Below are 27,934 nucleotides of genomic sequence, written 5' to 3'. Positions count from 1 at the left end.
CAAATTGAAAAGACAGGACACAAGTTATATACTAAAATTACTTTATTACAGCTGATTTCTGTTCAATATCCCTCTGCCAGCACAATAGTCATTATAATACAAACAAAATAGTACATTTGATCCTAGTTTTATTCTTCTGTTTCATGAATCTTTTTACACATTTCAATTCACTTTTTTGTATATTGTTTTGGTGAAAATGTATGTATAATCTTCATAATCTTTCAGACATTCAATAACAGGTTTCACAATTTATACATTTTAATACAGGTTATATATGAGTTGTAGTGGTAATGCTGTGCCAAGGAAGAATACTGACATCCTCATAGAAATGGACCCTCTGTTTTCATAAGTAGCCTATCACCACTCAATCTTTTCAAGCCTCTACATTGGCCATCTGACCAGAACCAAATGGCTCACATCATGCTATTTTAAAAAATGTCATGCCATCAGCCCAAGCCAAAGGGAACTCTGGAGATGAAACAATGCAGTGGTGTCTGGGCTTGACAGCTCTGGGATGGCACAGTGTTTGACCAGAGGGAGGACCTCCATTTTTCTTTAGCCTGTTTCTTACTCAGTATCCCATACTTTGTCAGTAGAACAAAAGTTGACACCATCAATGCTAAATTATAATTAAAAACATTATCCAGGTTGGTGGAGAAGCCTTGTACATCATTAAAACAAAAATGAATAAAAATATCTAAGTAGTCTCCCTCACAAAAAAATATTTTAAAAACATGAACAAAAAGGTGTGACGGGTTGGCAATCGATCTCGTATGAGATGAGGTTTCATTGGCGGTTAGTGCTATCCGGGATCCTTGAGGCATCCCTACCCTGAACCCTAAGTATTTTAAAATGTCAACTCCAATGGAGTAGGGACGTCCCAAGGACCATGGATAGCAAGGACCTTTCATTGGCCTGACATGTGAATGAACCATTGACCTAAGAAGCTGTAACATGGGCTAGGTCCCAATAATCAGAAATACCTTTTTTCCCCTGACCACTGATCATAGAAGACTTAGTGGGTATAAGCATTATAGTGGTAAATTAACCTATTGAGGCGTTTCAACTCTCTGTGGTAACAAATGAAAGGAAACATGAGGTGGAAGGTTTTGGAGAGTATTGGGACACACTTACAGCCCTATGTACTGTAACGTAATGAAACCCATGCCTGCTTTTTGGAAAGGACAGTTGGATATGATTCTGAGGCAGATATTGGAGAATTGTATTGGGGGATTAGAGTCTGCAACCATTTAAAACAAACTTCTCCTGCACCTCTTTGTGCCCCTAAAATCTAACAAGTTTTTGCTGCACAATTGTAGTATCACATTCAACAAGAACAAACATCAGAATAGGTACTACTCTGGTGGATGTGAATGTAGAGAGGGTGGAGTAGAAGGAAACACAGGAAGTACAGACTCACTGCAATGACAGGCGTCATGAAAGGTGCAATGACTAACAAAGTGTGTGACAGTAAAGGAAAATGACAGTGTAGGCTATGCATGCACAGGAAGCAGTAAGAGTCAGTGTACACACAACCAAGCTCACTTTTCATCAGTTACTTTTACAGACCTCCATACCAATCTCAACGTTGTTTAATATTTGGTTAGTGTCTGTAAAGTTAAATAATGTTAGTCTTATAGATAATTTAAAAAAAAATGTTCTTCGTCACAACTCAAGTTTAGTTAAAACGTTTAATCTCTTAAATTGTAGATATACACAATATTAACATTTCACCCGACTTTAATATCCTAAGATATCTGCAACATTAGGTATTTTTAAGCCTTGTGGCCTTTTCAATATATATGTTTTTAAAGTGTTTCAGATTTCCATACAGAGTTACCCTCATAGTAAATGCAGACTTGGTGATTGAGGGAATGGAGGGTGAGAAAATAAAGAGGGGAACCACAATGGCATAAACTCACCCATGAAAGAAGCAATTTCATGGGTGAGAGAACGCGCTCACGTATAGAACCCACTGTGTGTGTCCGAGTAAATAACTACATAAGTGCTTTGCCACCTTTAAAAGATGGAATCCGCATTAGGGGGAAGTGCCACTGTCCGCCCCAGCACCTTGGTTATTCATTTGTGGACGAAACTGAGAGGTGCGTTGAGCAGTGTGGTAAAAAAAATAGCGCGTGCATTGATGTCCGATAGGAAAAAAACAGTGTTCGTTGTTTGCAGTAACTTCTGTTGTTGTAACATCCCAAACGGACGTGGCAGTTTCACCATGAACGATTCCAGCTTTAACCACTTTTTAAACACTCACCAACATAAGTGTAGAATGATCATTTAGTGCGAGTGTTATATTTACATGCCGAACACCAGTAACTAACAAGTATATGCGCTTCATTTACCTGCCATTGTTACTTTAAGGGTGATGAGATGGTCTCGTTTTTCCTGATTGCAGAGCTTTTAGTGTTGCTCAAGTTGTGGACCATTATCATTTAAAAAACTTAGACTGCATTACATTAACCAGCTCCCACAACATGTACTCCTTGCCAAGCCTGCTGTCATGGTCAAAAACAGCCATTACATTGAGATTAAATCTTTCCCTTTCAAACACATTCTGAAATCATATATTTTTTTCCTACTTATGGAAGCTCTGCTCTACTGTGCCCACTTAATTCATGTTAAACCTGGCCTGCAACATTTTGTGCAAAAGGCGTTTTTTAAACAAGCATACAATAGAAGTCCTTTAACTATCCCTGTCACCATACTCCATAATCTGGTTTGTTCTTGTCCAACATGAATCCTCCACAGAGCCATAGAAATAGTTCTACATACTGGTATGACTCTGCTAATGCACTTGTAATTAACCCCAGGTATTCAAATCCTCACTACATATCTGACTTTAAGGTCAAATATTAGCTAAACTTTTCAACTTCCCCACCTGAACCACATAATACAGACACACAATATTCATCCCTCAGGTTGCTGTGCCTAAAACAAAGTCAAACTACCATCTGTTTTACTGTATACATTGTATGTACTGTACAAAGTTCTTTGACAAGGCAGCAGTATTTAAAGGCACTAAAATAAAATCAACTGATAAATGTCTGGGTTCTTATTAAAGGTATTACAGAGTCTTGGCTCTTGTATCGGACAATCATGTAGCCCGTCATTAATTATACTGATCCCCTCCTCGATCATTCAGCCAACTAAGATGGAACTCACAATCTGTCATCCTCCGCAAAGCAGACACCCAGAACCAGCCCTCAAGTACCTGTATGCATGATATTATCACCTTTAGAACTTCTGTTCAATTGATCACTTCACAAAACTTCTGATATGGACATCATTTTCAGAGGTACATGAGGACAGATGTTAGGATCCTCTCTTCCTGAAGTACATCATTTTCATTGAATGATGCCAAATGTAATACAAACTTGGTAAACTATTTAATCAATTTGAGCTGAACTAAAACAAAACTAAAAACTAAACTAAAACAAAAAATATGCCAGTTTTACACTGAGAATAAATAATCAGTATCAGGGCATACAAAGGCACCATCTTACTGAGTATTAACATACATATAAACTTTTAGCTGTTAGCTAAGCCTATGGTTTATTATGGCTCTGCCATGTCCCTCTGGTTTTGGCTGATGTAGTAATGCTATGAGAGACACCCACCCACTTGGAAACCCTAAACAACAGTGAAGATTTGGATCTACCGTAGGTGGGCTATTATGGCCTAAGGAACGGTTGAAGACTGCTGCCTAGTGGCCAGTGCCACACACTACAGTAGTACAGAACAGCTGAATATGGCCATAGTTGAAGCTATGGTCAGCCTGGACCCCTAGCTTTGCATCCGAAACAGACAAATAAAAAGAATAGCATCTAAAAACATTCATATTCTGCTTTAGTGTTCTTATTGGCAAATGGATAAATTAGCAGCTTAAACTCCCACAGGGAGGCATAAAATAAAAATGCAGATCACTAAATGTTGGCAAAATGCTCATTGATATAAAAAGGTTCACTGTCTGTTACTGCTTCTTCAATATATTAAATGTAAACATTTAAAACTTTCAAACTGCAAGGGTAACTGTGAAATTCACAACAAAAATCCTACCTCGATGATATGACATTGCTAAAAACACAAACTTCTCTTGCTCTTACCAGCTGCAATTCCAAAAAACGATTATCTTTCTTTCTTAATAAAAAACAGACAAATAAGAACAGCCAAAATATAATTGATCTAATTCTACAAAACCCCCAGATTCTTGTATGTAAAAACTGTAAAAAAAAAAATCCTATTCACAAAATTTCACCACATTCCTGCAACAGGGGTTGATAGTAAATAAGTTTGTGAGATGTTTAATAACAACTGCCTGGCTGAAAGTAGTCTTGGTTACAACAACAAAAGCAAGTTTTATGGAAGCTGGCCAAAATACAAGCCAACAACATTGTGTCCCAGTGTCCCTCACAATCTCAAACCTAAAAGATAATGTAAAACCAACTTTAATTTGTTTCAGGTATTGTCAAGCAGCTCTATACGGTATCTGAGCAGTTTATTAAACCTCTCCCTGTTCAGACATTTTAGAATGCAAAACTTTCTTCAGATTTGGAAAAAAGAAACAATCTCTGCGATTTAAAATGACCATAAAAGCAGGCTAGCATAAGGAGAGTAAACAAATAAATAATAATAAAGTAACTGGATAGATAGATGGGCCAATGTATTATCAAATTTGGAGCAGGGGCATTTCCTGGGCTGTCTTAGTTTGCTGTGATTGGTAGACACTAAGCAACTTTTAAATTAAAAGCAGTTGGCAGACCTCAAAAGGCTTTTTGACAGTGGTCTCAATGGTGCAAAAAGAGAGCAGTGGCTATGGATAACACATAAATGTACATGAAAATGATTTCTAAGAGAAAGAGAACACTAAATAATAAGTATTTAGTGTTGACACTGAATGGTTTCTATAGAAACAGAAGAACTGATCTGTATGTGTGCTAATAAACTGCTGTGTAGAGGGGGTGTGCCTCTTTCAGCCCTTTTGACCTGAGCAACATTTATTTCCACACGCATTCACATCTGTACACAGGACAGGAGAGGAATAGGAGAGAGGGGATGAGAAATGTGTGAAAGAGAGGTGGAGGTGTAGTAGAGCTCAGCCCATACTGTCCCACTCTGCTCTGTGAACTTGGCAGCATCCTACTCTGACTCTGGGACTGGGAGTCTATGTGTAGGACAGGTGCGACCCGTTGGATATCTGAGAGTTGACGCTGGTGCTCCTGCTCATAGCCTGCTCACTGCGCCCCCCTGAGGCTGTCCTGCTCAGTGCCTGGGGGCTGTTCTGCACTCCTCCACTGCCTCTGGCCCCCAGGGGCACTGCCGAGGGGTGGCCCCACGGCTGAGGACCCCCGCCTCCCTGCATGCCCTGGCCCCAGGCTTGTTGCATGGGGGACCCTCCTTGACCAGAGTGATAGTGGTGTTGGTGATGGCTGCCTTGGTGCCCTGACCCTCCACTGCCCCAGTGTGGCCCTTGAGAGCCCCCAGAGTGGTGCTGTGTCTGGGGGTGGGCCCAGCTGCCTGGGGCCCCAGGGAAGCTGTGGCTAAAGGCCTCTGGGGAGAGGTTGGACAGCACCATGTTGTTGAAGCCTAGACGCATGCTCTCTGAGTCGAACGCTTCGATCTCCCTGGCCTGGCGCTCCAGCAGGCTTCGGATCCTCTCCGAACGCTCGTTCTGAAGGGACAGCATCTCCTCCTCAATCTGAAGATACATACAGCTGCTCAGTATCATAATATTTTTATTTAAAAATAGCACTGGTTTAGCAATGATAAGAGCAAACTGGAGCTTGAAATTAAATAAAACCAAAATTTCAATTGAAGCTTTTTGCTACTAATACACCATTATTACATCCCAAATGGCATCCTATCCACTTAAAATACACTACTTTTGACCACAGTGCACTATACAGGGAATAGGGTGCCATTTGAGATGCACACCATGTAAAAAGAAATCCAAGTATGGAAGATCAGACCTTCTGCTCCAGTAGGGCCCTCCGGAGCGACACTCTCTGCTCAAGGTCCTTCCTCTCGCGGTCGTGCTGGGCGTCCGTCTGCATCTTGATCTTGCTCTGGTAGGCGTTGAGTAGCTCCAGCTCCTGCTGCAGCTGCATCCTCAGCACCTGGCACTGAGCCTCCTGAGCCTCATCCAGACGCAGCTAGAGACGAGGGGAGCCAGACAGGGGGTCAGCACAATGTTAAAGGGATACTTCGGGATTTTGGTAACGAGGCCCGTATCTACTTCCCCAGAGTCAGATGAACTTGTGGATACCATTTTTTTGTCTCAGTGTCCAGTATGAAGGAAGATAGAGGTAGTTTCACTAACGAACATTAGCACAATGACTGTAAGCCTATGGGTATCTGCTAGCGTGCTAGTTAGCAACTTCCTTCAAACTGCACGCAGAGACATACATTTTTTATCCATGAGCTCATATGACTCTGGGGAAGTAGATAAAGGACCTCATTGCCAAAAGGCCCATCATCAGTAGTCAGCTTTTTAGAAACTTATCCCTCTCCTGCCTCCTTCCCTGCAGTGTTTTCAAGGTCTCTGTGTGACTCACAGCCTGTGTGGAGAGCATCTCGTTGATAGAATGGTCGTACTGCTCAGCAAGGATGGCCAGCTTGCGGGTCTGCTCCTCCTTTAGACGCTTCAGGACAGCCTTGTGGTCAGACTTTGGTGTGCTCTCCAGTAGGTGGTTTCTCAAGGCCTTGTACTGTCTGGTCTGGATCTTACATGTGTCTTGGAACTGTTTCTTAATCTGGAGCTCTTTGGACTGGGACAGAGGAGGGAGGAAGAGAGGACAAACAGAACAGTGAGGGGTCAGGTCTGGAACTCTTTGGACTGGGACAGAGGAGGAAGGACAAACAGAACAGTGAGGGGTCAGGTCTGGAACTCTTTGGACTGGGACAGAGGGAGGAAGAGAGGACAAACAGAACAGTGAGGGGTCAGGTCTGGAGCTCTTTGGACTGGGACAGAGGAGGGAGGACAAACAGAACAGTGAGGGGTCAGGTCTGGAACTCTTTGGACTGGGACAGAGGAGGAAGGACAAACAGAACAGTGAGGGGTCAGGTCTGGAACTCTTTGGACTGGGACAGAGGAGGGAGGACAAACAGAACAGTGAGGGGTCAGGTCTGGAACTCTTTGGACTGGGACAGAGGAGGGAGGACAAACAGAACAGTGAGGGGTCAGGTCTGGAGCTCTTTGGACTGGGACAGAGGAGGGAGGACAAACAGAACAGTGAGGGGTCAGGTCTGGAACTCTTTGGACTGGGACAGAGGAGGGAGGACAAACAGAACAGTGAGGGGTCAGGTCTGGAACTCTTTGGACTGGGACAGAGGAGGGAGGACAAACAGAACAGTGAGGGGTCAGGTCTGGAACTCTTTGGACTGGGACAGAGGAGGGAGGACAAACAGAACAGTGAGGGGTCAGGTCTGGAACTCTTTGGACTGGGACAGAGGGAGGAAGAGAGGACAAACAGAACAGTGAGGGGTCAGGTCTGGAGCTCTTTGGACTGGGACAGAGGAGGGAGGACAAACAGAACAGTGAGGGGTCAGGTCTGGAACTCTTTGGACTGGGACAGAGGGAGGAAGCGAGGACAAACAGAACAGTGAGGGGTCAGGTCTGGAACTCTTTGTACTGGGACAGAGGCGGGAGGACAAACAGAACAGTGAGGGGTCAGGTCTGGAGCTCTTTGGACTGGGACAGAGGAGGGAGGACAAACAGAACAGTGAGGGGTCAGGTCTGGAACTCTTTGTACTGGGACAGAGGCGGGAGGACAAACAGAACAGTGAGGGGTCAGGTCTGGAGCTCTTTGGACTGGGACAGAGGAGGGAGGACAAACAGAACAGTGAGGGGTCAGGTCTGGAACTCTTTGGACTGGGACAGAGGAGGGAGGACAAACAGAACAGTGAGGGGTCAGGTCTGGAACTCTTTGGACTGGGACAGAGGAGGGAGGACAAACAGAACAGTGAGGGGTCAGGTCTGGAGCTCTTTGGACTGGGACAGAGGGAGGAAGAGAGGACAAACAGAACAGTGAGGGGTCAGGTCTGGAACTCTTTGGACTGGGACAGAGGAGGGAGGACAAACAGAACAGTGAGGGGTCAGGTTCCTTACATAACGGTCGTTAACAGTAACAGAAAACAACAATTTGTCTGTTAGTATACAATGTGTGCTCACCTTGAGGCTCTTGGGCTGCTGTCGGACCTCCATGACGTGTTTGCGTCGGAGCTCTCTCTCCCTCCTCTTGTTGTACTCCTGCTGGTTGGTGAGTTCTGTCTGGTGCTGCAGGCGGATCAGCTCAGCCCTCATCTTCTGGATGGTGTTGACCTGGCGGAACTCCAGCTCCTGCATGGACTCATGGTGCCGCAGCAGCATGGCATGCTCCAGGTCCTTCTGCGTCTGACGCTTATTCAGCTCCTACACACAGACAGACAGACAGGGAGGAGAAACCATACAGGTTAGGAGAAAACTGCATTCTATAAGACAAAGGGCAGTATTCGAAAGGAATGTTTGAACTATGTATGGAAGTAGGAAAATGAGCAGAACCCACAGCTGAGCCATGGTTACAAAACGAAGACCGAGAGCAGGCAAGGGGACCCTCTTTGAGGAGAGTGAGAGGAACAAGGGACTGTATGAATGAGGAGCGCTGAGTGATTACAGCTGACCTCTCTCACTAGGTCCTGCTCCACGTTGTGGCGAGCGATGAGGATCCTCCTCTTGAAGCGTCGACACTCCAGCTCTAGGTATTGTCTCTGTCTCCTCAGCAGGTTGGCCTCCTCCTCAGCTTGGAAGTGCTGGAAGTTCTCCTTCTGCTTGGACAGCCACTCCTGCTTCTCCTTCTTAGGGGTCGACTGGTTCTCATTCAACTCCTGGGGGAAGAACAAGGGCGGACATTAGTTTAGTTCAACTGTCGTACCCCATCAGTAGCCAAAATATAAGCTTGTTTTTTCAATGTTTGCAAACACCGTCAATGTAAACAACACTGTATAGCCTCAAAACATGGTTAAAACTATAATTTAGATATCATGGATGGTCAGTCCTTGCATCCATAACTCTGTCTATGAACTTAAGTGTGGTTACATTTTTTCCAGCCACATCCCTCAATCTCAGTGGGAGTATGCTTTGTTATCGTTTCAACTGCGGATTGCCGCTTTAAGCAAGTCGACATGGGAGCTTGCTGTCCATATTTGCACATTTTCTGTAGAGGTTTGTCATTCATTGAGTCTGTCTGACATGCTGAGAGGAGTATGTAGGCGAGCAATGGTGCATATCGTGTTTTTTCTTGAAAAGATATAGCAATGATTGAAGCCTTTGTATAATGTGTGTTCATCTGTGATTCTCTACCTCTTTGAGCTGCTCCTTGCGGAGTTTGTACTCTCGTTTCTGGGACTCTAGGAAGCTGTTGAGCTCTTTCTTCTGCTGGCTCTGAATGTGCTGCTGGAACTTCTTCTCATCATTGGAAAAGGTCTTCGCCTGCAGAGAGACACAAATTAAACATTTCAAACAAGAATATTCAACAGAGACCTAGGGAACAGTAGTAGAATCTAGGCAAAGTATGAATTATGAAGTAAGTATGGCGTAAGAGAGCAAACGACCGTACATCTTTCTCCATGGCGGCCTGGTGCTTCTTAATGAGTTTCTCCATCTCCTGGGCAAAGCTGTTCCTCTGGTTCTCCAGCTCTTTGTCCAGACGGAGCCGGTGTTCGTCCATCTCAGCCTTCAGCTTGTTCTCCAGGGCCATCAGGTGCTTCTGGTGCTGCCTCCTCATCCTCTTATAGCCTGACATCTGCTCTCTCAGCTCACTGTCCTGCTCATGCTCCTTCATCTGACGGGTCACCTGGGGGAAACATAGGGCTTATCATAGAACTCTAGGTTCAGCTTATTATCTCCTACAGGAGCAGACACTTAAAAAACAGCTGAATTGGGCCTTTATCTCAATATCAAATGATTTCTGGGTAACAATTAAGTACCTTACCGTGATTGTTTTCAATTAAAATATTTAAAAAGAAAAATAAACAGCTTCTTAGCAAAGAGCAATTTCTCAAACAAGATTTTTGCTAGGACTGTCTGGGAGGGTCTGAGTAGGGAGAGGAAAAATAAAAACTAGCTGTTATTGGCAGAGAGGTTTGGAACTCTTTCTTATTGGTCTATTAATCAATTTACCGCCTGGTTATGTCACCAGGCATGCCAACTCCATCTCACCAAAACAGGCAGAAATGTCAGGCAGTCTTTTCAAACAGCTCTTACACTAAAAGGGCATTATACTAATTATTACAATTTAACAGTATTATTCCATCTTCATAGGAAAAATCATGTTTTTGACTGCACTTGGCCGGGTCCATTTAAGGGTCCATTTTAAAATCATGTTATCTACAGTATCATTGTATTTCTAGGGCTCTTACCAGGGAGGCTGTGCGTATTGTGGCAAAGTGCTCGCGGTTGCGGTGGTGTTTTGGCCGTGGAGTGTGTGCAGGGGGAGACTGGGGCTCAGTGGGCGGCCGGCTGTTAGGTTCCGACTCTTCGCGATAAGTCGTCTCCTCCTCCTGAAGAAACAAATACAACGCCGCACATCAACAGCAGAAAAATACCGCTTACAAATAATCTGTGAAAGGCACCAGGAAACACTATGTCTTGTATATCACTGAATCATCTCACTATTATTAACGCAGTGTCCAGTTATCCTGCGAGCAATGTTCCCTCTAAGATCCCCTGGGACTGCAGCGCAGAAGAAATATCAGCCCACACCGAGAAGCACAAGAGTGAACTTCACTCAACTTTCTAGTGTTCCCCTTTAGTTAACACTAGCAACGTTTCCCTCTATTGTGCGAAATGTGATCAAATCAACACAACATTAGCCACTTTCAACGCAACATTACAGAAACAAAACAAACTATGCAAGAGATACTCTACACAGGCCGGTGCACCATAACCAATCAGTGCTGCGGTATCCCTATTTGCAAATAATTTGTATTTAACCTTTATTTAACTAGGCAAGTCAGTTAAGAACAAATTCTTATTTACAATGATGGCCTACCCCGGCCAAACCCTCCCCTAACCCGGACGACGCTGGGCCAATTGTGCGCCGCCCTATGGGACGACCAAATCACAGCCGGATGTGATACAGCCCGGGATCGAACCAGGGTCTGTAGTGACGCCTCTAGCACTGAGATGCAGTGCCTTAGACCACTGCGCCACCCGGGAGTTAAAGGGGCAGTGTTGTATTTTGAGACAGGCTTGAATAAGCTAAGTAGCCAATAGACAGAGGGTAGCATAATTTGTCTGATTCTCTGTAATAATGGTATGGGAATTATAATGCATTTTATTTTGTAAAGTGGTTTCTTGCATCAAACAACAACATTTTCAGTCACCTCCTTGTGTGAAGGACAAATGGATAAACAAGTTGTCAATCCCTACATTGAACACCACACATTGGCTGCTACTGTAGGCTGAATGATGGAACAGCTATTTCCATGTTAAAATGTTATAAGATGCATTTTCTCGACTGTTTTTTAATGGTAGGCCACTCTGATAGGCCTACATTATGATAAACAGCCACAGTAGCCTAATTGGTCACTATCATCACTGTAACTTAATGCGGGTACAGCCTCAGTGTTCACAGTAAACATGTGCCAGAAGTTGCACAGAATTTTCACAACGTTCAAGTTTGCGCTCAGCAGACCAGAAATGTGCTTCGTACCCCAGATAAATTGAGGGAAAATTGCCTGCGGGTCCAGCTCTAAGATCATCTCTACCTACCGGTTTGAGGTGAATGACGGAGCTGTTGGACATGACCGTGTGGTCTCCCTCCATCATGTCCAGTTCACTCTTGTCATCTCCGGCGTCGGTCAAGCTGTTGACAGAGCTGCTCTGGGAGCTGGCGCTGATCGACATACTGGGGATAGACTGGTTACTGCCAACGCTGCTCACTGTGCCTGTCCTGCCACTGTTCTCCGGTTCCTGGGGACAACACCATAACAACAGCAAGACACAGGTGAGTGAAATACTTTCTGAATGACAGTGTGTCAACTACAGCAGGTTATGAGCAGAGGATAAAAAGGAACAACTGAATATTGAGCAAATCTTTAAGACCCACCAGGTCTTCCTTAATATAATAATTAACCATAACATTATAAGGTTAAGAGTGCATTTAGAGAAACTTCTATTAAACAATTTCCTTGTTTTAAACAACAGAAGACCTACCTATTCAAGCTAGCTTTTAATGTTTGATCGCTTAAAGTGGTTTGATGTGGTGTGACTGTTTTTTTCCCTGGTTTTTCTTCTTTTTGTTGATGAATTTTGTTTGTGTCTTGTTTTCTACCTTATTGAGTGTGAGAAATACGCTTTTACAAATTGAATATAATTATTATTAATATAATTATTCTCCTACCTAGGCTTTTTTCAAAAGACTACGATGGTTCTGGTATAAACCATGCTCTCAAACTAAGCTCCACAGGAGAGCAGAGACAGATTGGGCGACTGACCTCCTCGTCTCCGTCCTGTGCCTCGGCTGCAGGGCCGTTGTGAGCCTCCTGGAAGAGGATCTTCTTCATCTTGCGGTACTGCAAGTTGTCCAACTCCCGCACCGCAACCTTGGTCCTCAGGATCAGGTCCATTAGGACAGAGTCGGGCCGCTCGCGCTGCACAAACGCATGCTAAAAAAGAGGGAGGCAGAGGGACCAATCATTTTCTTTTGAGTTGAGGGTGGGTATGACTCGTGTTAATTTAAGGTAAACTCAAAATCAAGTGAACAGAGCTCTGTATCTGTCTTGGCATTGGTAGATCATGATAATCATAAACAAGATAGACACACTATACAATGAATTCGGGAAGAATTTAGACCGCTTTTCCACATTGTGTTACATTACAGCCTTATTCTAAAATTGATTAAATATATATTTTTCTCATCAATCTACACACAAAGCCCCATAATGACAAAGAAAAACCAGGGTAAGAAATTTTTGCTAATTTATTACAAATAAAAACTAAAACATTGCATTTACATAAGAATTCAGTCCCTTTACGCAGTGCTTTGGTGAGGCACCTTTGGAAGCTATTACAGCTTCGAGTCTGCTTAGGTATTACACTACAAGCTTGGCACACCAGTATTTGGGGAGTTTCTCTCATTCTTCTCTGCAGATCATCTCAAGCTCTGTCAGGTTGGATGGATGGCGTTGATGCACAGCTATTTTCAGGTCTCTCCAGAGATGTTCGATGGGGTTCAAGTCCGGGCTCTGGCTGGGCCACTCAAGGACATTCAGAGACGTGTCCCGAAGTCACTCCTGTGTTGTCTTGGCTGTGTGCTTAGGGTCGTTGTCCTGTTGGAAGGTGAACCTTCGCCCCAGTCTGAGGTCCTGAGCGCTCTGGAGCAGGTTTTCACCAAATATCTCTCTGTACCTTGCTCCGTTCATCTTTCCAAACATCCCCACAGCATGATGCTGCCACCACCATGTTTCACCGTAGGGATGGTGCCAGGTTTCCTCCAGATGTGACGCTTGGCATTCAGGCCAAAGTTCAATTTTGGTTTCATCAGAACAGAGAATCTTGTTTCTCATGATCAGCGGGCTGTCATGTGCCTGAGGAGTGTCATTTTACTGAGGAGTGGTTTCCATCTGGGCACTCTAACATAAAGGCCTGATTGGTGGATGATGGTTGTACTTCTGGAAGGTTCTCCTATCGCCACAGAGGAATTCTGGAGCTCTGTCATAGTGACCATTCGGTTCTTGGGGACGAATCAAGTTGTAGTAACATCTCAAGAATAAATTATTATTTTTAATTTTTTTTACCTATATTTAACTAGACAAGTCAGTTCAGAACAAATTATTATTTACAATGACGGCCTAGGAACAGTGGGTTAACTGCCTTGTTCAGGGGCAGAACGACAGATTCTTACCTTGTCAGCTCGGGGATTCGATCTAGCAACCTTTCGGTTACTGGTCCGATGCTCTAACCACTAGGCTACCTGCCGCCCCAAATGATCAATGGAAACAGGATGCACCTGAGTTCAGTTTATAGACTCAAAGCAAAGGGTCTGAATATTACAGACTACAAAGGCAAGCACAGCCTTTGTAGCTGCTCAGTGACACGAGCCTACCAGATGAGCTAAATCACTTCTATGCTCGCTTCGAGGCAAGCAACACTGAGGCATGCATAAGAGCATCAGCTGTTCCAGGCAACTGTGTGATCACGCTCTCCGTAGCCGACGTGAGTAAGACCTTTAATAAACAGGTCAACATACACATGGCTGCGGGGCCAGACGGATTACCAGGACGTGTGCTCCGGGCATGTGCTGACCAACTGGCAGGTGTCTTCACTGACATTTTCAACATGTCCTTAATTAAGTATGTAATACCAACATGTTTCAAGCAGACCTCCATAGTCCCTGTGCCCAAGAACGCAAAGGCAACCTGCCTAAATGACTACAGACCCGTAGCACTCACGTCTGTAGCCATGAAGTGCTTTGAAAGGTTGGTAATGGCTCACATCAACACCATTATCCCAGAAACCTTAGACCCACTCCAATTTGCATACCGCCCAAACAGATCCACAGATGATGCAATCTCTATTACACTCCACACTGCCCTTTCCCACCTGGACAAAAGGAACACTTACGTGAGAATGCTATTCATTGACTACAGCTCAGCGTTCAACACCATAGTACCCTCAAAGCTCATCCCTAAGCTAAGGATCCTGGGACTAAACACCTCCCTCTGCAACTGGATCCTGGACTTCCTGACGGGCCGCCCCCAAGTGGTGAGGGTAGGTAGCAACACATCTGCCACGCTGATCCTCAACACTGGAGCTCCCCAGGGGTGCGTGCTCAGTCCCCTCCTGTACTCCCTGTTCACCCACGACTGCATGGCCAGGCACGACTCCAACACCATCATTAAGTTTGCAGACGACACAACAGTGGTAGGCCTGATCACCGACAACGACGAGCCTATAGGGAGGAAGTGGCCGGGTGGTGCCAGAATAACAACCTCTCCCTCAACGTAACCAAGACTAAGGAGATTATTGTGGACTACAGGAAAAGGAGGACCGAGCACGCCCCCATTCTCATCGACGGGGCTGTAGTGGAGCAGGTTGAGAGCTTCAAGTTCCTCGGTGTCCACATCAACAACAAACTAGAATGGTCCAAACACACCAAGACAGTCGTGAAGAGGGCACGACAAAGACTATTCCCCCTCAGGAAACTAAAAAGATTTGGCATGGGTCCTGAGATCCTCAAAAGGTTCTACAGCTGCAACATCGAGAGCATCCTGACTGGTTGCATCACTGCCTGGTACGGCAACTGCTCGGCCTCCAACCGCAAGGCACTACAGAGGGTAGTGCGTACGGCCCAGTACATCACTGGGGCTAAGCTGCCTGCCATCCAGGACCTCTACACCAGGCGGTGTCAGAGGAAGGCCCTAAAAATTGTCAAAGACCCCAGCCATAGACTGTTCTCTCATGGCAAGCGGTACCGGAGTGCCAAGTCTAGGACAAAAAGGCTTCTTCAACAGTTTTTACCCCCAAGCCATAAGACTCCTGAACAGGTAATCAAATGGCTACCCGGACTATTTGCATTGTGTGCCCCCCACCCCTCTTTTTACACTGCTGCTACTCTGTTTATCATATATGCATAGTCACTTTAACTATACATTCATGTACATACTACCTCAATTGGGCCGACCAACCAGTGCTCCCGCACAGTGGCTAACCGGGCTATCTGAATTGTGTCCCACCCACCACCCGCCAACCCCTCTTTTACACTACTGCTACTCTCTGTTCATCATATATGCATAGTCCCTTTAACCATATCCACATGTACATACTACCTCAATCAGCCTGACTAACCGGTGTCTGTATGTAGCCTCGCTACTTTTATAGCCTCGCTACTGTATATAGCCTGTCTTTTTACTGTTGATTTATTTCTTTACCTACCTATTGTTCACCTAATACCTTTTTTGCACTATTGGTTAGAGCCTGTAAGTAAGCATTTCACTGTAAGGTCTACTACACCTGTTGTATTCAGCGCACGTGACAAATAAACTTTGATTTGATATGATAAACTTTGATTTGATTTCTGTTTTAAATTTTGTATAAGTTAGTAAAAACTGTTTTCACTTCGTCATTATGGGGTGATGTATGTAAGGGAAAAAAACTATTGAATCCATTTCAGAATAAGGTTGTAACGTAACAAAATTTGGAAAACGTCATGGGGTCTGAATAGTTTCCGAATGCACTGTATAAGCAAAAGTATGCGGACACCACTTCAAATTAGTGGATTTGGCCATTTCAGACACACTCGTTGCTGACAGGTGTATAAAAATCGAGCACACGGCCATGCAATATTCATAGACAAACATTGGCAATAGAATGGCCTCACTGAAGAGCTCAGTGACTTTCAACATGGCACCAACATAGGATGCTACCTTTCCAACAAGTCAGTTCGTAAAATGTCCGCCCTACTAGAGCAGCACCGGTCAACTATAAGTGCAGCTATTGTGAAGTGGAAACGTCTAGGAGCAACAGCGACTCAACCGCGAAGTGGTAGGCCACAACAGCTCACATAACGGGACTGCCAAGTGCTGTAGCGCGTAAAAATTGTCTGTCATCGGTTGCAACACTCAATACCGAGTTCTAAATTGCCTCTGGAAGCAACGTCAGCACGATAACTGTTAATCGGTAGCTTCATGAAATGGGTTTCCATGGCCAAACAGCTGCACACAAGCCCAACATCCCCCATGTGCAATGCCAAGCGTCGGCTGAAGTGGCGTAAAGCTCACCACCATTGGACTCTGGAGCAGTGGAAACGCTTTCTTTGTCAGTCCGACTGACTAATCTGGGTTTGGCGGATGCCAGGAGAACGCTACCAGCCCCAATGCATAGTGCCAACTGTAAAGTCTGGTGGAGGAGGAATAATGGTTCGGGCTAGGCTCCTTAGTTCCAGCGAAGGGAAATCTTAACGCTACAGCATACAATGACATTCTAGACCATTCTGTGCTTCCAACTTTGTGGAAACAGTTTGTGGAAGGACGTTTCCTGTTTCAGCATGACAATGCCCCTGTGCACAATGCGAGGTCCATACAGAAATGGTTTGTCGAGAGCGGTGTGGAAGTACTTGACTGGCCTGCACAGAGCCCTGACCTCAACCCCATCAAACACCTTTTAGATGAATTGGAAAATCGACTGCGAGCCAAGCCTAATCGCCCAACATCAGTGCCTGACGTCACTAATGCTCTTGTGGCTGAATAGAAGCAAGTCCCAGCAGCAATGTTCCAACATCTAGTGGAAAGCCTTCCCAGAAGAGTGCAGGCTGTTAAAGCAGCAAAGGGGGACCAACTCCATATTAATGCCCATGATTTTTAGAATGACGAGCACGTGTCCAGATACTTTTGGTCATGTAGTGTATATCAAAGGTCTTACATTTAAAAGTTCCTCAGAGTTGGGCCTGTCTTGGGGGAATTTCTGAAGGCAAGAATCTACAAAGTTTCGGAAGTAATCCGTCCTGAAGTGAGAGATGGGGAAAAGAGGGAAGAGTTAGTTTCGTTCTCACCATGACACACTTTAAAAGCGGACAAATGCCTTCTCCTAAAGAATAAGTCAACTCTGATGAAGCTACATGACGTACCATTCACTTGACTGGAGTGTGGGGCTTTCATTCTGCGCTATGTGATACAAGGCACTCATCGCATTCATATTGAACAGTGGAGGTTTTCTCTCAGCTAGAAAAAAAGATCAGAGAAAACAATAGGTTACCAGGATCCACTAACAGCCAAACATAACAAGGAGGACAGTGGGGAGGAGAAGAACTAGGAAGACAGACAAAACCTAGCACATGTATTATTTCAACCAGTATGAAAAAAAGAAAAATAGGTATACTTTCTTTACTGGCCAGATATTGGTTTGAGATATGGAATGAACAAAGGAGAACATTAAAACAACAGGAGAGTTAGAGTTGAACCAGAGCAGAGTACATGGACTAAAGAGTTTACCTAATTCAATGCAAGTTATTCCCAAAGACCAGATGTCAATCTTCCCATCATATTGACCCTCGTCCATAGCCAGGATTACCTCTGGGGCCATCCTGAGGAAACATACACATTTTAATGACCGTTACACCGCTTTTGATTTGATGGAAAATATTGAATGAGACTATAGAGGGTGCCCCATTTCTAAATTCTTCCCCATGTTTCAAACACCATCCATTTTTCTTGTACATTGAAATTCTGCCACTCACCAATATGGCGTCCCCACAAAAGAGTTGGCTGGAGAGACAATGGAGGCAGAACCAAAATCTGCAAGTTTCACCTGGCCAGGCTCTGTCAGCAAGACGTTCCCTGCCTTAATATCTCTGTCAGACAGACAAACAGAGGAGAGCGATTATGGCATTAGAGCTTTGTTCCACTGGCACAGGCACACTCCCCCCCTAAGGGCACAAAGAAATCAGTCTAGCACGTCCACACATACAGCTACTAGCACTACTCACCGGTGAATCAGGTTGTGGGAATGAAGGTAAGCCAACCCCTGTAGAGCACCGTGGGTAATCGCTGCTATTTCCATTTCTTGTAGAGGTTTCTTGTGAACTACAGAAGATGTAGAGATGCAAATCATGGTGAAAACCACAAAGAAGAACTCATCTTATAAATCATCACTGTGTCATAAAAACTCCCATCTTACCTTCCAGGACATCAGAGGCAGAGCCTAGACAGTACTCCATCACCAGCTACAGAGACAGAAAGAGAGAGTGTTATACAGGGTTAATTAATGTACCTGTTTCAGATTATTCACCATAGCATTTTGACCTATTGTTTATATTTTCCATTCAGATAACACTCTTACCCAGGCAGTGTGCTCTCGCAGATAGCATCCTTTATACTCTATGCTGTTTGGGTGCTGTATTCTCTGCAGAAACTTCACCTCCTTGATTATGTCTTGCCATTTCTGTAAAGTAAAACAGTGGAACGATTACATCATGCTTGCGTAACAAGCTCTAAAAGGGCCAATCTGCAGTTGAAGCAATTAGCAGTCACCCATTTCTCCAGCCTGGAGAAATGTAACCACCTACATCGCATTGACTGACCATCCAAGATATCACATTTATAGTTTTAAGAATGTTTTGACGCTATAGTTTGTTTACAATTACGATGCTTACAAATACTGGAGTAAAACAAGGTAATATTTGGGGTTCTGATGGGGTACGACAGTTAAACTAAGCTCATTAAGTATTTATAAAAGTTATATTCTTCAAGAATCAATAGGTATATCATTCATTTATAAGTCCAAAAATGGATCTAGCAACTGCAGATTGCCCCTTTAAACAATAAGGACAAAGATGCAAGCTGGAACTATGTGTTCTACATGGAACTTTAGTTACTTCCCTTTGAGTTCCACTCTACTTCTTTGGGTTAATGAATTACCCAATCCAGTCATTTTGACAGATTCAAATCTGATTATCAACTGTTTTTAGACTGCGCTTCAGGGAACAGGCCACTGATTTGCAGTTCCACTACTTTAAGCAAATAAGCTAGATGTTTTAATTCGAAACTGCTGAGAAACACAACAAATCCCTTTGAAGACCAAAATGTAGAGAAACTATAGGCCTAAAGCTCCAAACTCACTGAGGAAAGGATCTTGAAGGAATAGGCCTTGTTAGATTAGATGCTATTGAGTCTTTTCACTGTAAACCAATATTGAGACAACAAACAAAACATCTGTAACAGCCCTGCACTGTCTCAACTCATTGAAGTTGGGTAACCTTTAAAACGAGGCAACTGTTTCCTGGAGAACACGATGTGTCATCACACCACTGATTAAATAAAATGTCATGGGATTAATAGATCATATTGTTTGTACTCCATGCCGACATTGTCACACAATTATCTGATTTACATATTTTTGAGCTAACTGTGTACTTTTCAGAAAAAATAATGCTATTTGCAAGTAAGTGAGAGATGCTTACTAACAAAACTAGAATTATGAAAGGTGCTGGATTGTATCTATAACAAAGTAAGCTGAACCTGGTAACTGATAACAAGTGTGACATTTTGGGCTGAATCTGTTGTGTTATAACTAGTGTTGTGACGATACCATGTGGAGAGAAAAAAATCTGTGGCCTAGCATCCCGTTTCCCCCTGTACCCCAGCCCTTTGTTCACGTTTTCACTGAAATTCACACTTCTACTCAATACAACACATATTGAATTTAACGTCACACTTTCAGTGTATAATAGAATACTGCATAGACTGGCTGATTTGCTCATATTTGCAAAGGCCTACCTGTGATTTGTCTGGAGGAATGGGAGGAAGGAATACAAATGCATAATGATCTGCATGTTACTGTGTCAGTAAGGGGAAAACGCTGCATAATGATCTGCATGTCACTGTGTCAGTAAGGGGAAAACGCTGCATAATGATCTGCATGTCACTAAGGGGAAAACGCTGCATAATGATCTGCATGTCACTGTGTCAGTAAGGGGAAAACACTGCATAATGATCTGCATGTTATTGTGTCAGTAAGGGGAAAACACTGCATAATGATCTGCTTGTTATTGTGTCAGTAAGGGGAAAACACTGCATAATGATCTGCATGTCAGTGTGTCAGTAAGGGGAAAACACTGCATAATGATCTGCATGTCAGTGTGTCAGTAAGGGGAAAACACTGCATAATGATCTGCATGTCACTGTGTCAGTAAGGGGAAAACACTGCATAATGATCTGCATGTCACTGTGTCAGTAAGGGGAAAACACTGCATAATGATCTGCATGTTATTGTGTCAGTAAGGGGAAAACACTGCATAATGATCTGCTTGTTATTGTGTCAGTAAGGGGAAAACACTGCATAATGATCTGCATGTCAGTGTGTCAGTAAGGGGAAAACACTGCATAATGATCTGCTTGTTATTGTGTCAGTAAGGGGAAAACACTGCATAATGATCTGCATGTTATTGTGTCAGTAAGGGGAAAACACTGCATAATGATCTGCATGTCAGTGTGTCAGTAAGGGGAAAACACTGCATAATGATCTGCATGTCAGTGTGTCAGTAAGGGGAAAACACTGCATAATGATCTGCATGTCAGTGTGTCAGTAAGGGGAAAACACTGCATAATGATCTGCTTGTTATTGTGTCAGTAAGGGGAAAACACTGCATAATGATCTGCATGTTATTGTGTCAGTAAGGGGAAAACACTGCATAATGATCTGCATGTCAGTGTGTCAGTAAGGGGAAAACACTGCATAATGATCTGCATGTCAGTGTGTCAGTAAGGGGAAAACACTGCATGAAACCTTCTTTACTCTTCGGTTAACACAGACACATACACTCTCTCCCTTCCTCACAGTCTCCCTCACTCTCATAAACACACACACACTCTCTCCCTTACTCTCATAATTGTTTTATATTTTTATTTAACCTTTATTTAACTAGGCAAGTCAGTTAAGAACAAATTCTTATTTAGAATGACGGCCTACACCGACCAAACCCGGACGACGCTGGGCCAATTGTGCGCCGCCCTATGGGACTCCAAATCACGGCCAGTTGTGATACAGCCTGGATTCGAACCAGGGTGTCTGTAGTGAGATACAGTGCCATAAACCGCTGTGCCACTTGGAAGCCCAAACAAAACACACACCACTCTCTCTCTCTCCCAGACACACTGCTCCCAACTTTTAAAACATTAGGCACCAAACAGAATTTAAGGAGCACCAGAAAGAAATAGATTGTTGATATAGTTTATTCTTACATTAGGCCTATATGAATCCTACCTTTGAAGCACACCTCATGAGTAGCAGACCCTTTTCCTTTCTTCCTGTGCCAATCACATTTGCTTAAACCTACAGTCAAGTTACCAGGTTGTTAGCTAGCTAGGTAACATGACTGAACAACGTTGTTTGTTATCAAACCAATAATTAGAAACCCAGGATTAGTTAACAGCCCGCGACATGGTTTGTGAAATAATTTAAAATGCGCGTGAATCCTGATAGAAAGAAAAACTGGTAATATGGGTGATATTTTTGAACTGTTTAGGCTAGAGACAAGCCATATTCGTTGCTGTAAAGCTGCAAGCATGCCTGGGGCGAAGCGCTCCTCCATTCCCCTCTCCGACACTCAGAGGCTGCATGACAGTGAACTTTCAAGGTCTACTCAGACTGGTCTGTGTGCTCTTGGTCATAACATGCGATGAAATTATATAATGTACCAACATTGCTCGCTTTGCACGCTGCTCCAATGTAACAAATGTACAAATCTAACAACAGAAGACTCATCAGGGTCTGGGTCTGCATCCCCGCTCGCCATCACGGCTAAATTATATTTTAAAATCCTGACGGAGGAATAGATGTGCATGGAGGGCGGACGGAGAGAAGCAGATGACAGGGCTGGTAGGGGATGTGGCTGGCTGATTACAGCTGCCACATGTGATATGCGCATGAAAGTGAAGTGGATATCATTGGACCAGTAGTATCATATGAAACAGTACTAGGGTATTCTAAAATGAGGTATCATAACGTTTTGGTGCAGTGATATTACCGGTATACCGTACAACACTGGTTAAAACTGTTTGATGTAACACCAACGGCATTTGATGCACAGTCAGTCTCTTACCTCATTTGATTGTTTTCCACTGTAAGACATCTTCTTGATGGCCACCACCTCAGTGGTCCGCACATCTCGTGCCTGAAGAAAAATACAGTCAACACCCTGCCCTATATCTTAAACAGTTCTGAATGTAAGTCCAGCTCTGTTACTGAGCACAGAGTGGCGGGTCCAAGTACTCACAAAGTAGACTGCACCGAAGCTGCCATGTCCGATCTCTCGCAGGTCTGAGAACAGTTTCTCAGGGTCCTCCTTGAAGAAGAGCTCAGCAACATCGGGGTCTTTCAGGCTCCCCGCCCGACTAGTGTTGGGCATGCTGAGGGGGGGACGTGCCAGTGCCGCCACCGCCGCGGCCAGGGATTATCTGGATATGCGACAGCGACGTGACAGCCCCCACCGACGGTTCATCTGCAGGACAGTGGCCTCATACGTGTACACACCTGGGGGGATGGAGAGGACAGAGAGCGAGAACTAGCACATTAATATCATACTTTTCCCCCCATTTTAGTTATTTAGCAGATGTCTTATTCAGAACGATTTACAGTAGTGAGTGCATACATTTTTCATAATTTTTCCCTGTGGGAATCGAACCCACAACCCTGGCATTGCAACATGCTCAACCAACTGGGACCCAAAATCAATCAAGTTATGATATTGAGAGGGGGTGAATGGTGAAATTGATTCTCCGTGACATAGAAGATACAACAGCCTAAACAGAGAGTGAATAGGACTTTTAATACCGATTAACTAATGCTGAAAAGCCTACATGGGGGACGGGGCAGCCCTACACTCAGAATAAGCCTCCTTTCAACCCTTTTCCTGCAGTCAGCATCGGGCCATGTAACCATGATAACTAAAGAGGCACTATTCTGAAAAAAACCACTGTCTCTAGCTAGGTTTCCATCCAATTGGCGACAGATTTTCATGCGAATATTCTAAAATCTGCATAAAGAAAATATATGCATTTTCCCACCAGTGATGTCTCCATCAAACTGACTTATTGAGGATAAAAATCAGTGCGTGATGACATAGACACAAAAGGTACTTTTTCGCTTAAGTTTTCGCGTACCGGATAAAAATCTAAAGTTGAATGTGTTTCCATCGCATTTTCAACTCTACCAATAGTTTTGTTACTCTGGTCTTGTCACTTGTGTTTAAACCAACAGCTCGCAGATACAGTGCGGGTAGGCTAGTCTACATGAGATTACTATGGATACGAGCAAGAATATTTATTAGTCAAACTGCAGTCATGCATCGATCATCATTTCACCAGAATCAGACCCTCGATACTTATTGGAAAGGAGCATCAAGATCATTGTGCAGTTTCATGACCCTGTGAAGTTCATACATTTTTTCATCTGTAGCCTAATAAAAACTACGACTCAACACCATATCATCGCCCAACTCCAAGATTACTTCGATATGATGGTTAATATTGCCCATAAAGGTGTTTCCACCACCATTTCTCACATAATATATTTTACAGACACAAAAAGATCCCACCATGTCAAACAAACAAAATATGTCTACATTTATAAAATTGTACTGAAACTTCCAGTTCCCATCACAGCTGTCGTAAAAAATAATATATCATTATATATATGGTATGACTTTACTCGCATAAAAACTGTAGATGGAAACATGGTTCATGTCATTACTATTTTTGCATGAGGGAGAGGAAGTGCAAAGGAGACACCCTCGAGTAGCAGAGTTGTGTGCAGTCTTCGGTCTCAAGGGTTTCCTCAGGTGTAAAAATTCAGTTGTGTCATCAATGGTTTGAGAGAAAAAAACACCAGTGCTGTGCTTTCAACTTTTTGGCTCAGTCCAGTGTTCTCTCCCTCGGATATGACGCACGCCATGGGCTGCTTTAGGCAGACGATGAGAAAGAAACTAGTGTGCCTGCCATGTCCAGCCCATTACTGTAGGATCATGGCCCTCTGAGCATCCCTGGCTGCCACAGGAGAGCCTAATAATAGGAGCGAGGGATGGGCACGCTGGCCAGTGACGTCAGGCTGAGCTCTGGAGAGTGAGTGGCCAGTTATAGCTCTCGGTCCATTCCGGCAAACGAAGTAGGAAGAGACCAGTCTCCTGTTTCCATAGAAACAGCAACTAGTGTAAGAAAGCCAGTGGGCTGTGTCCTGGCTGATAGACAGAGGTATGCAGACAGACAGATGTAAGGGGAAAACAAAGAAAATAGCCCTGCAGCTGATAACCTCACACAAAGAAAACCCAATATTACAACACAGTAGGTGACTAAGGAATGGATGATATGAGCTATGCACCATACCATCCATAACATAAAACTGGCTAGTTGTTAGACCTGTACGGTCAAGACAGACACATTTCCTCAGTCAATTGGTTCAAATATATATTTAGGGGGTATTTTCCATCCTAAAAAAAAAAAAAAACTATGTTTTTTACTAGGCCTATTCCAACATTGCCAGAGGAATACCAACAAGTGTGGTAGTAACATGTTGCTCCTATGGTTGCATAGCTGCCTGTGTAACATAGCCACTCCTCGACAACACCAGAACATTGACTAGGCTACAGTGACAAAAAAAAAATATAATTCAAAAACATTTCTGGCAGTAACACAATATGTCACTGTCTGTATGCCTCAATAAACATGTAACTTATCGCTGGCTCTTAAACATGATGTAATTGTTGATAGCTAACTAGTTATCTGAGGAAGGTTGACTGTGCCCAGCCAGCTCAGATGATCAGCTACACACAGACACACTGAGCAACACTCTCCCTCTCTGACGCCAGAGTCACAAGACTGTTCCTTTCCTTCTCGGCCTGGGAGGAACAGCACAGCCGGACTCCAGTCCCTCAGGCACAGCAGCCAGACATCCTTTGTCCCACTGGACGACTCACTCACTACCTTGCTGTACAGATGCAGCCACAGCCCTGAAATAAAGTGTCATTAACGGCATGGGACTGTGGCTTTATTGCCATTGTTGTTTACTACATTGTTGTTCATGAATGAGCCTTGTTGTAGCCTATCTTTCATGGTGATGACGTTTTGAACGGCAGGATGCATGTGAGAGCAGTGACAGCGATGGTAACTGATACATTTAATGAAACACCTCGGCGTGCCACACACACACACACACACACACACACACACACACACACACAGAGAGAGAGAGAGGCAGCAAGAATACAGCCGGACAGGACAACAAAGCTGGAGGGATGGAATTCCCTCTGCATACTGTCACTGCACTTCTCAGCATTTCCTGTTCGCTCAGCTATAGGCCCTGCTGGGAATTGTTTCAGGCAGTAAGACTATTTTATTGTAGCTTATACAGCCCTAGCAATGGTGTTGCTTTGGAGCTCTTAGAGGGGAAAACTGTATTGTATTATCTGTGTAAGTGTAATGTGGTCTGTGATAGGCTAATCAATCAACTCATGTATTCACAATGCAAGGGTGTGGATACAAACATGGCCATCCTTATTGCCTATCCCTGGGACCTACTTGTGTCTCTCTCTGGAGTATCCAGTACACTGTTTTTGAAGTGAATTGAAATGCAATTCATGAGTTGATAAATCCTCATAGTAGAAAACAATTAGCAATATTCAATTAACTTCCTGATATGAAAACTGAATTGACCCAACCCCTTTGTTTTCATGATTATGTAAGAGCCCCATAAACAAAACAAATGAGTATGAACACATAGCCAACTCATTTCAGTTCACACGGTGAAGTGGCACCCACTTAATTGACCCCCCCCCCACACACACACACAAACTGAACCAGGGAAATGACAATTATTAATCAATATGCAAGGAGGACATCATATTTAATGTGCCTTCCAGCATTTATGGAGCCTTTTAGGCCAACGTTAACGGATTGGGGCATATGAATGTCACAGCTAACAAATCCAATCATAGAGGGGTCTAAACTAGGGTAATAGCAGCTGGATGGGAATGCAAGCTGTTGCCAAGTGCTGTCTCATTCTTAACAATAATAATAGCCAGGCTTGTGCACTTGTAGGTTTATTCAAATGCATATAGTAGTGTTCTGTTCTTATTAATGATGTGTACCTATTGCATAAGAACTGGAACACCCAGCATTTGTAAACACATTTTGTGTGGATCAAAGAAACAGATAACATAACAAAACAGTTTACCATCTGATCTTTGCAATAGATGCAACATACACCTAATATGTACCCTAGTTAATGTGACAGTACAGTAGCAAGATTGTAAATTGACGTTCAAGGCAAACTCATCATTGAGAAACGTCCCTAGACTCCCTAACCATTTGCTTGCTCGCTGGCAAGCTGCCCAGCCAATGCTAGTAGTGGCATAGCTAACACATACCTAGCTAGCTATAACCAGGACATTGCTTAAAGTTCTGTCAGAACTCCCCAAAATCCAATCGACAAAACATTTAACGTTACATTTACATTTACATTTAAGTCATTTAGCAGACGCTCTTATCCAGAGCGACTTACTACGAGACAATGCAGCCAACTTTAGTAGCCAGCTAGCTAGTTGCTTTACTAATGTCAACAAACTGGAAGTTACCGGTAGCTAGTTACCTACACCCCATTCGAGTAGTTCGGTCGATGCAGCCAAGAAAACGTGAAGCAGCTAACTAGCACTACTGTTAGCTAACGATGTTACTAGTAACGTTAGCTAGCCATAGAAGCCAACTTAGTTTCTTATGTGGTGTGCAAGCAATACATGGGGATATGACAAGTGTTGTAGGTATAAGTGCATTTTAGGGCTACGTTGCAAGTACTGTTTACCACCGTATCATTCACATTTTAACCCGTTAAAAATGTGAGGCTAGCTATCATTAGCTGCTACTAGCCAGTTTAAACTCACCCTTCCGACGGGCCTGGCTGGTTTGAGCCGAGCAGAGAATGTCGTGTGCTTCAACCAATTGTGGACAGGAAGAGTACTGGACGTGTGTTTCTTCCTGTATTATATTTTCCTTACACTGATTTCTGATGTTTTTCAAAGTTGTCAAGCGATTTGTTGATTTAGATTGGTTGTGTAGAGTTGGCAAAAAAAATCTCCACCCTTGCCTTGGACTAACGGGGGCCCAGATTGTCGAATCCCGTACTACAGGCAGATCCCAAAGATGGCGGCCGTGCTTTCCACCGCCTCCCTCCGTGACAAATACGGCGGGGGAAATTGTGAGGGACGCTCAGGGAGCACCACGAAAACAACTACACTGAAAGCGACCGCACCCTTGATATCGTCGGAAAATTGGAGAGGCCTTTTCTTTGAATGAGAGTAGGAATATGTTCAATATTTCACAGTGTTTATGTTGGGATTCTCTCCCGTCCTCTTTCAATTCAGTCTGTTCCTGGATCGCCAGTTCCGCCCTATCGCTGTAAACTCCC

At 43.8% G+C, this 27,934-nt stretch overlaps 1 protein-coding gene across 1 annotated transcript; it reads right to left on the bottom strand.

Annotated features, from left to right (window-relative positions):
• Positions 1 to 24: 24 nt before the first annotated feature.
• Positions 25 to 27,934, bottom strand: LOC139548071 (serine/threonine-protein kinase TAO1). Its single transcript, XM_071357390.1, has 20 exons — positions 27,411 to 27,934; positions 22,758 to 23,014; positions 22,584 to 22,655; positions 18,824 to 18,925; positions 18,662 to 18,707; positions 18,471 to 18,567; positions 18,222 to 18,335; positions 17,977 to 18,068; positions 17,613 to 17,706; positions 17,408 to 17,489; positions 12,484 to 12,654; positions 11,759 to 11,959; positions 10,405 to 10,545; positions 9,603 to 9,839; positions 9,347 to 9,475; positions 8,668 to 8,871; positions 8,180 to 8,419; positions 6,564 to 6,776; positions 5,979 to 6,161; positions 25 to 5,707 (listed from the first exon to the last, which is right to left on the bottom strand). Exons 2-20 carry the CDS (start codon positions 22,887 to 22,889, stop codon positions 5,174 to 5,176), a joined length of 3,084 nt encoding a protein of 1,027 aa, XP_071213491.1. The 5' UTR covers positions 22,890 to 23,014; positions 27,411 to 27,934; the 3' UTR covers positions 25 to 5,173.

This window comes from Salvelinus alpinus, chromosome 21 (assembly GCF_045679555.1).
Source record: "Salvelinus alpinus chromosome 21, SLU_Salpinus.1, whole genome shotgun sequence".
In the NCBI taxonomy this organism is placed as follows: Eukaryota; Metazoa; Chordata; class Actinopteri; order Salmoniformes; family Salmonidae; genus Salvelinus; species Salvelinus alpinus.
Note: the sequence above shows the minus strand (reverse complement) of the source record. Positions and strands in the feature narration are given on the sequence as shown.

What these genes read in the sequence shown, in the direction of transcription:
- LOC139548071 (XM_071357390.1), bottom strand. Translation starts at nt 22,889, where the DNA reads ATGCCCAACACTAGTCGGGCGGGGAGCCTGAAAGACCCCGATGTTGCT. An exon ending in CACAGGACGGAGACGAGGAG is followed by an intron (nt 11,960 to 12,483) that starts GTCAGTCGCCCA and finishes TGTTGTCCCCAG; the next exon opens with GAACCGGAGAACAGTGGCAG. An exon ending in AGCAGGACCTAGTGAGAGAG is followed by an intron (nt 8,420 to 8,667) that starts GTCAGCTGTAAT and finishes GTCTGTGTGTAG; the next exon opens with GAGCTGAATAAGCGTCAGAC.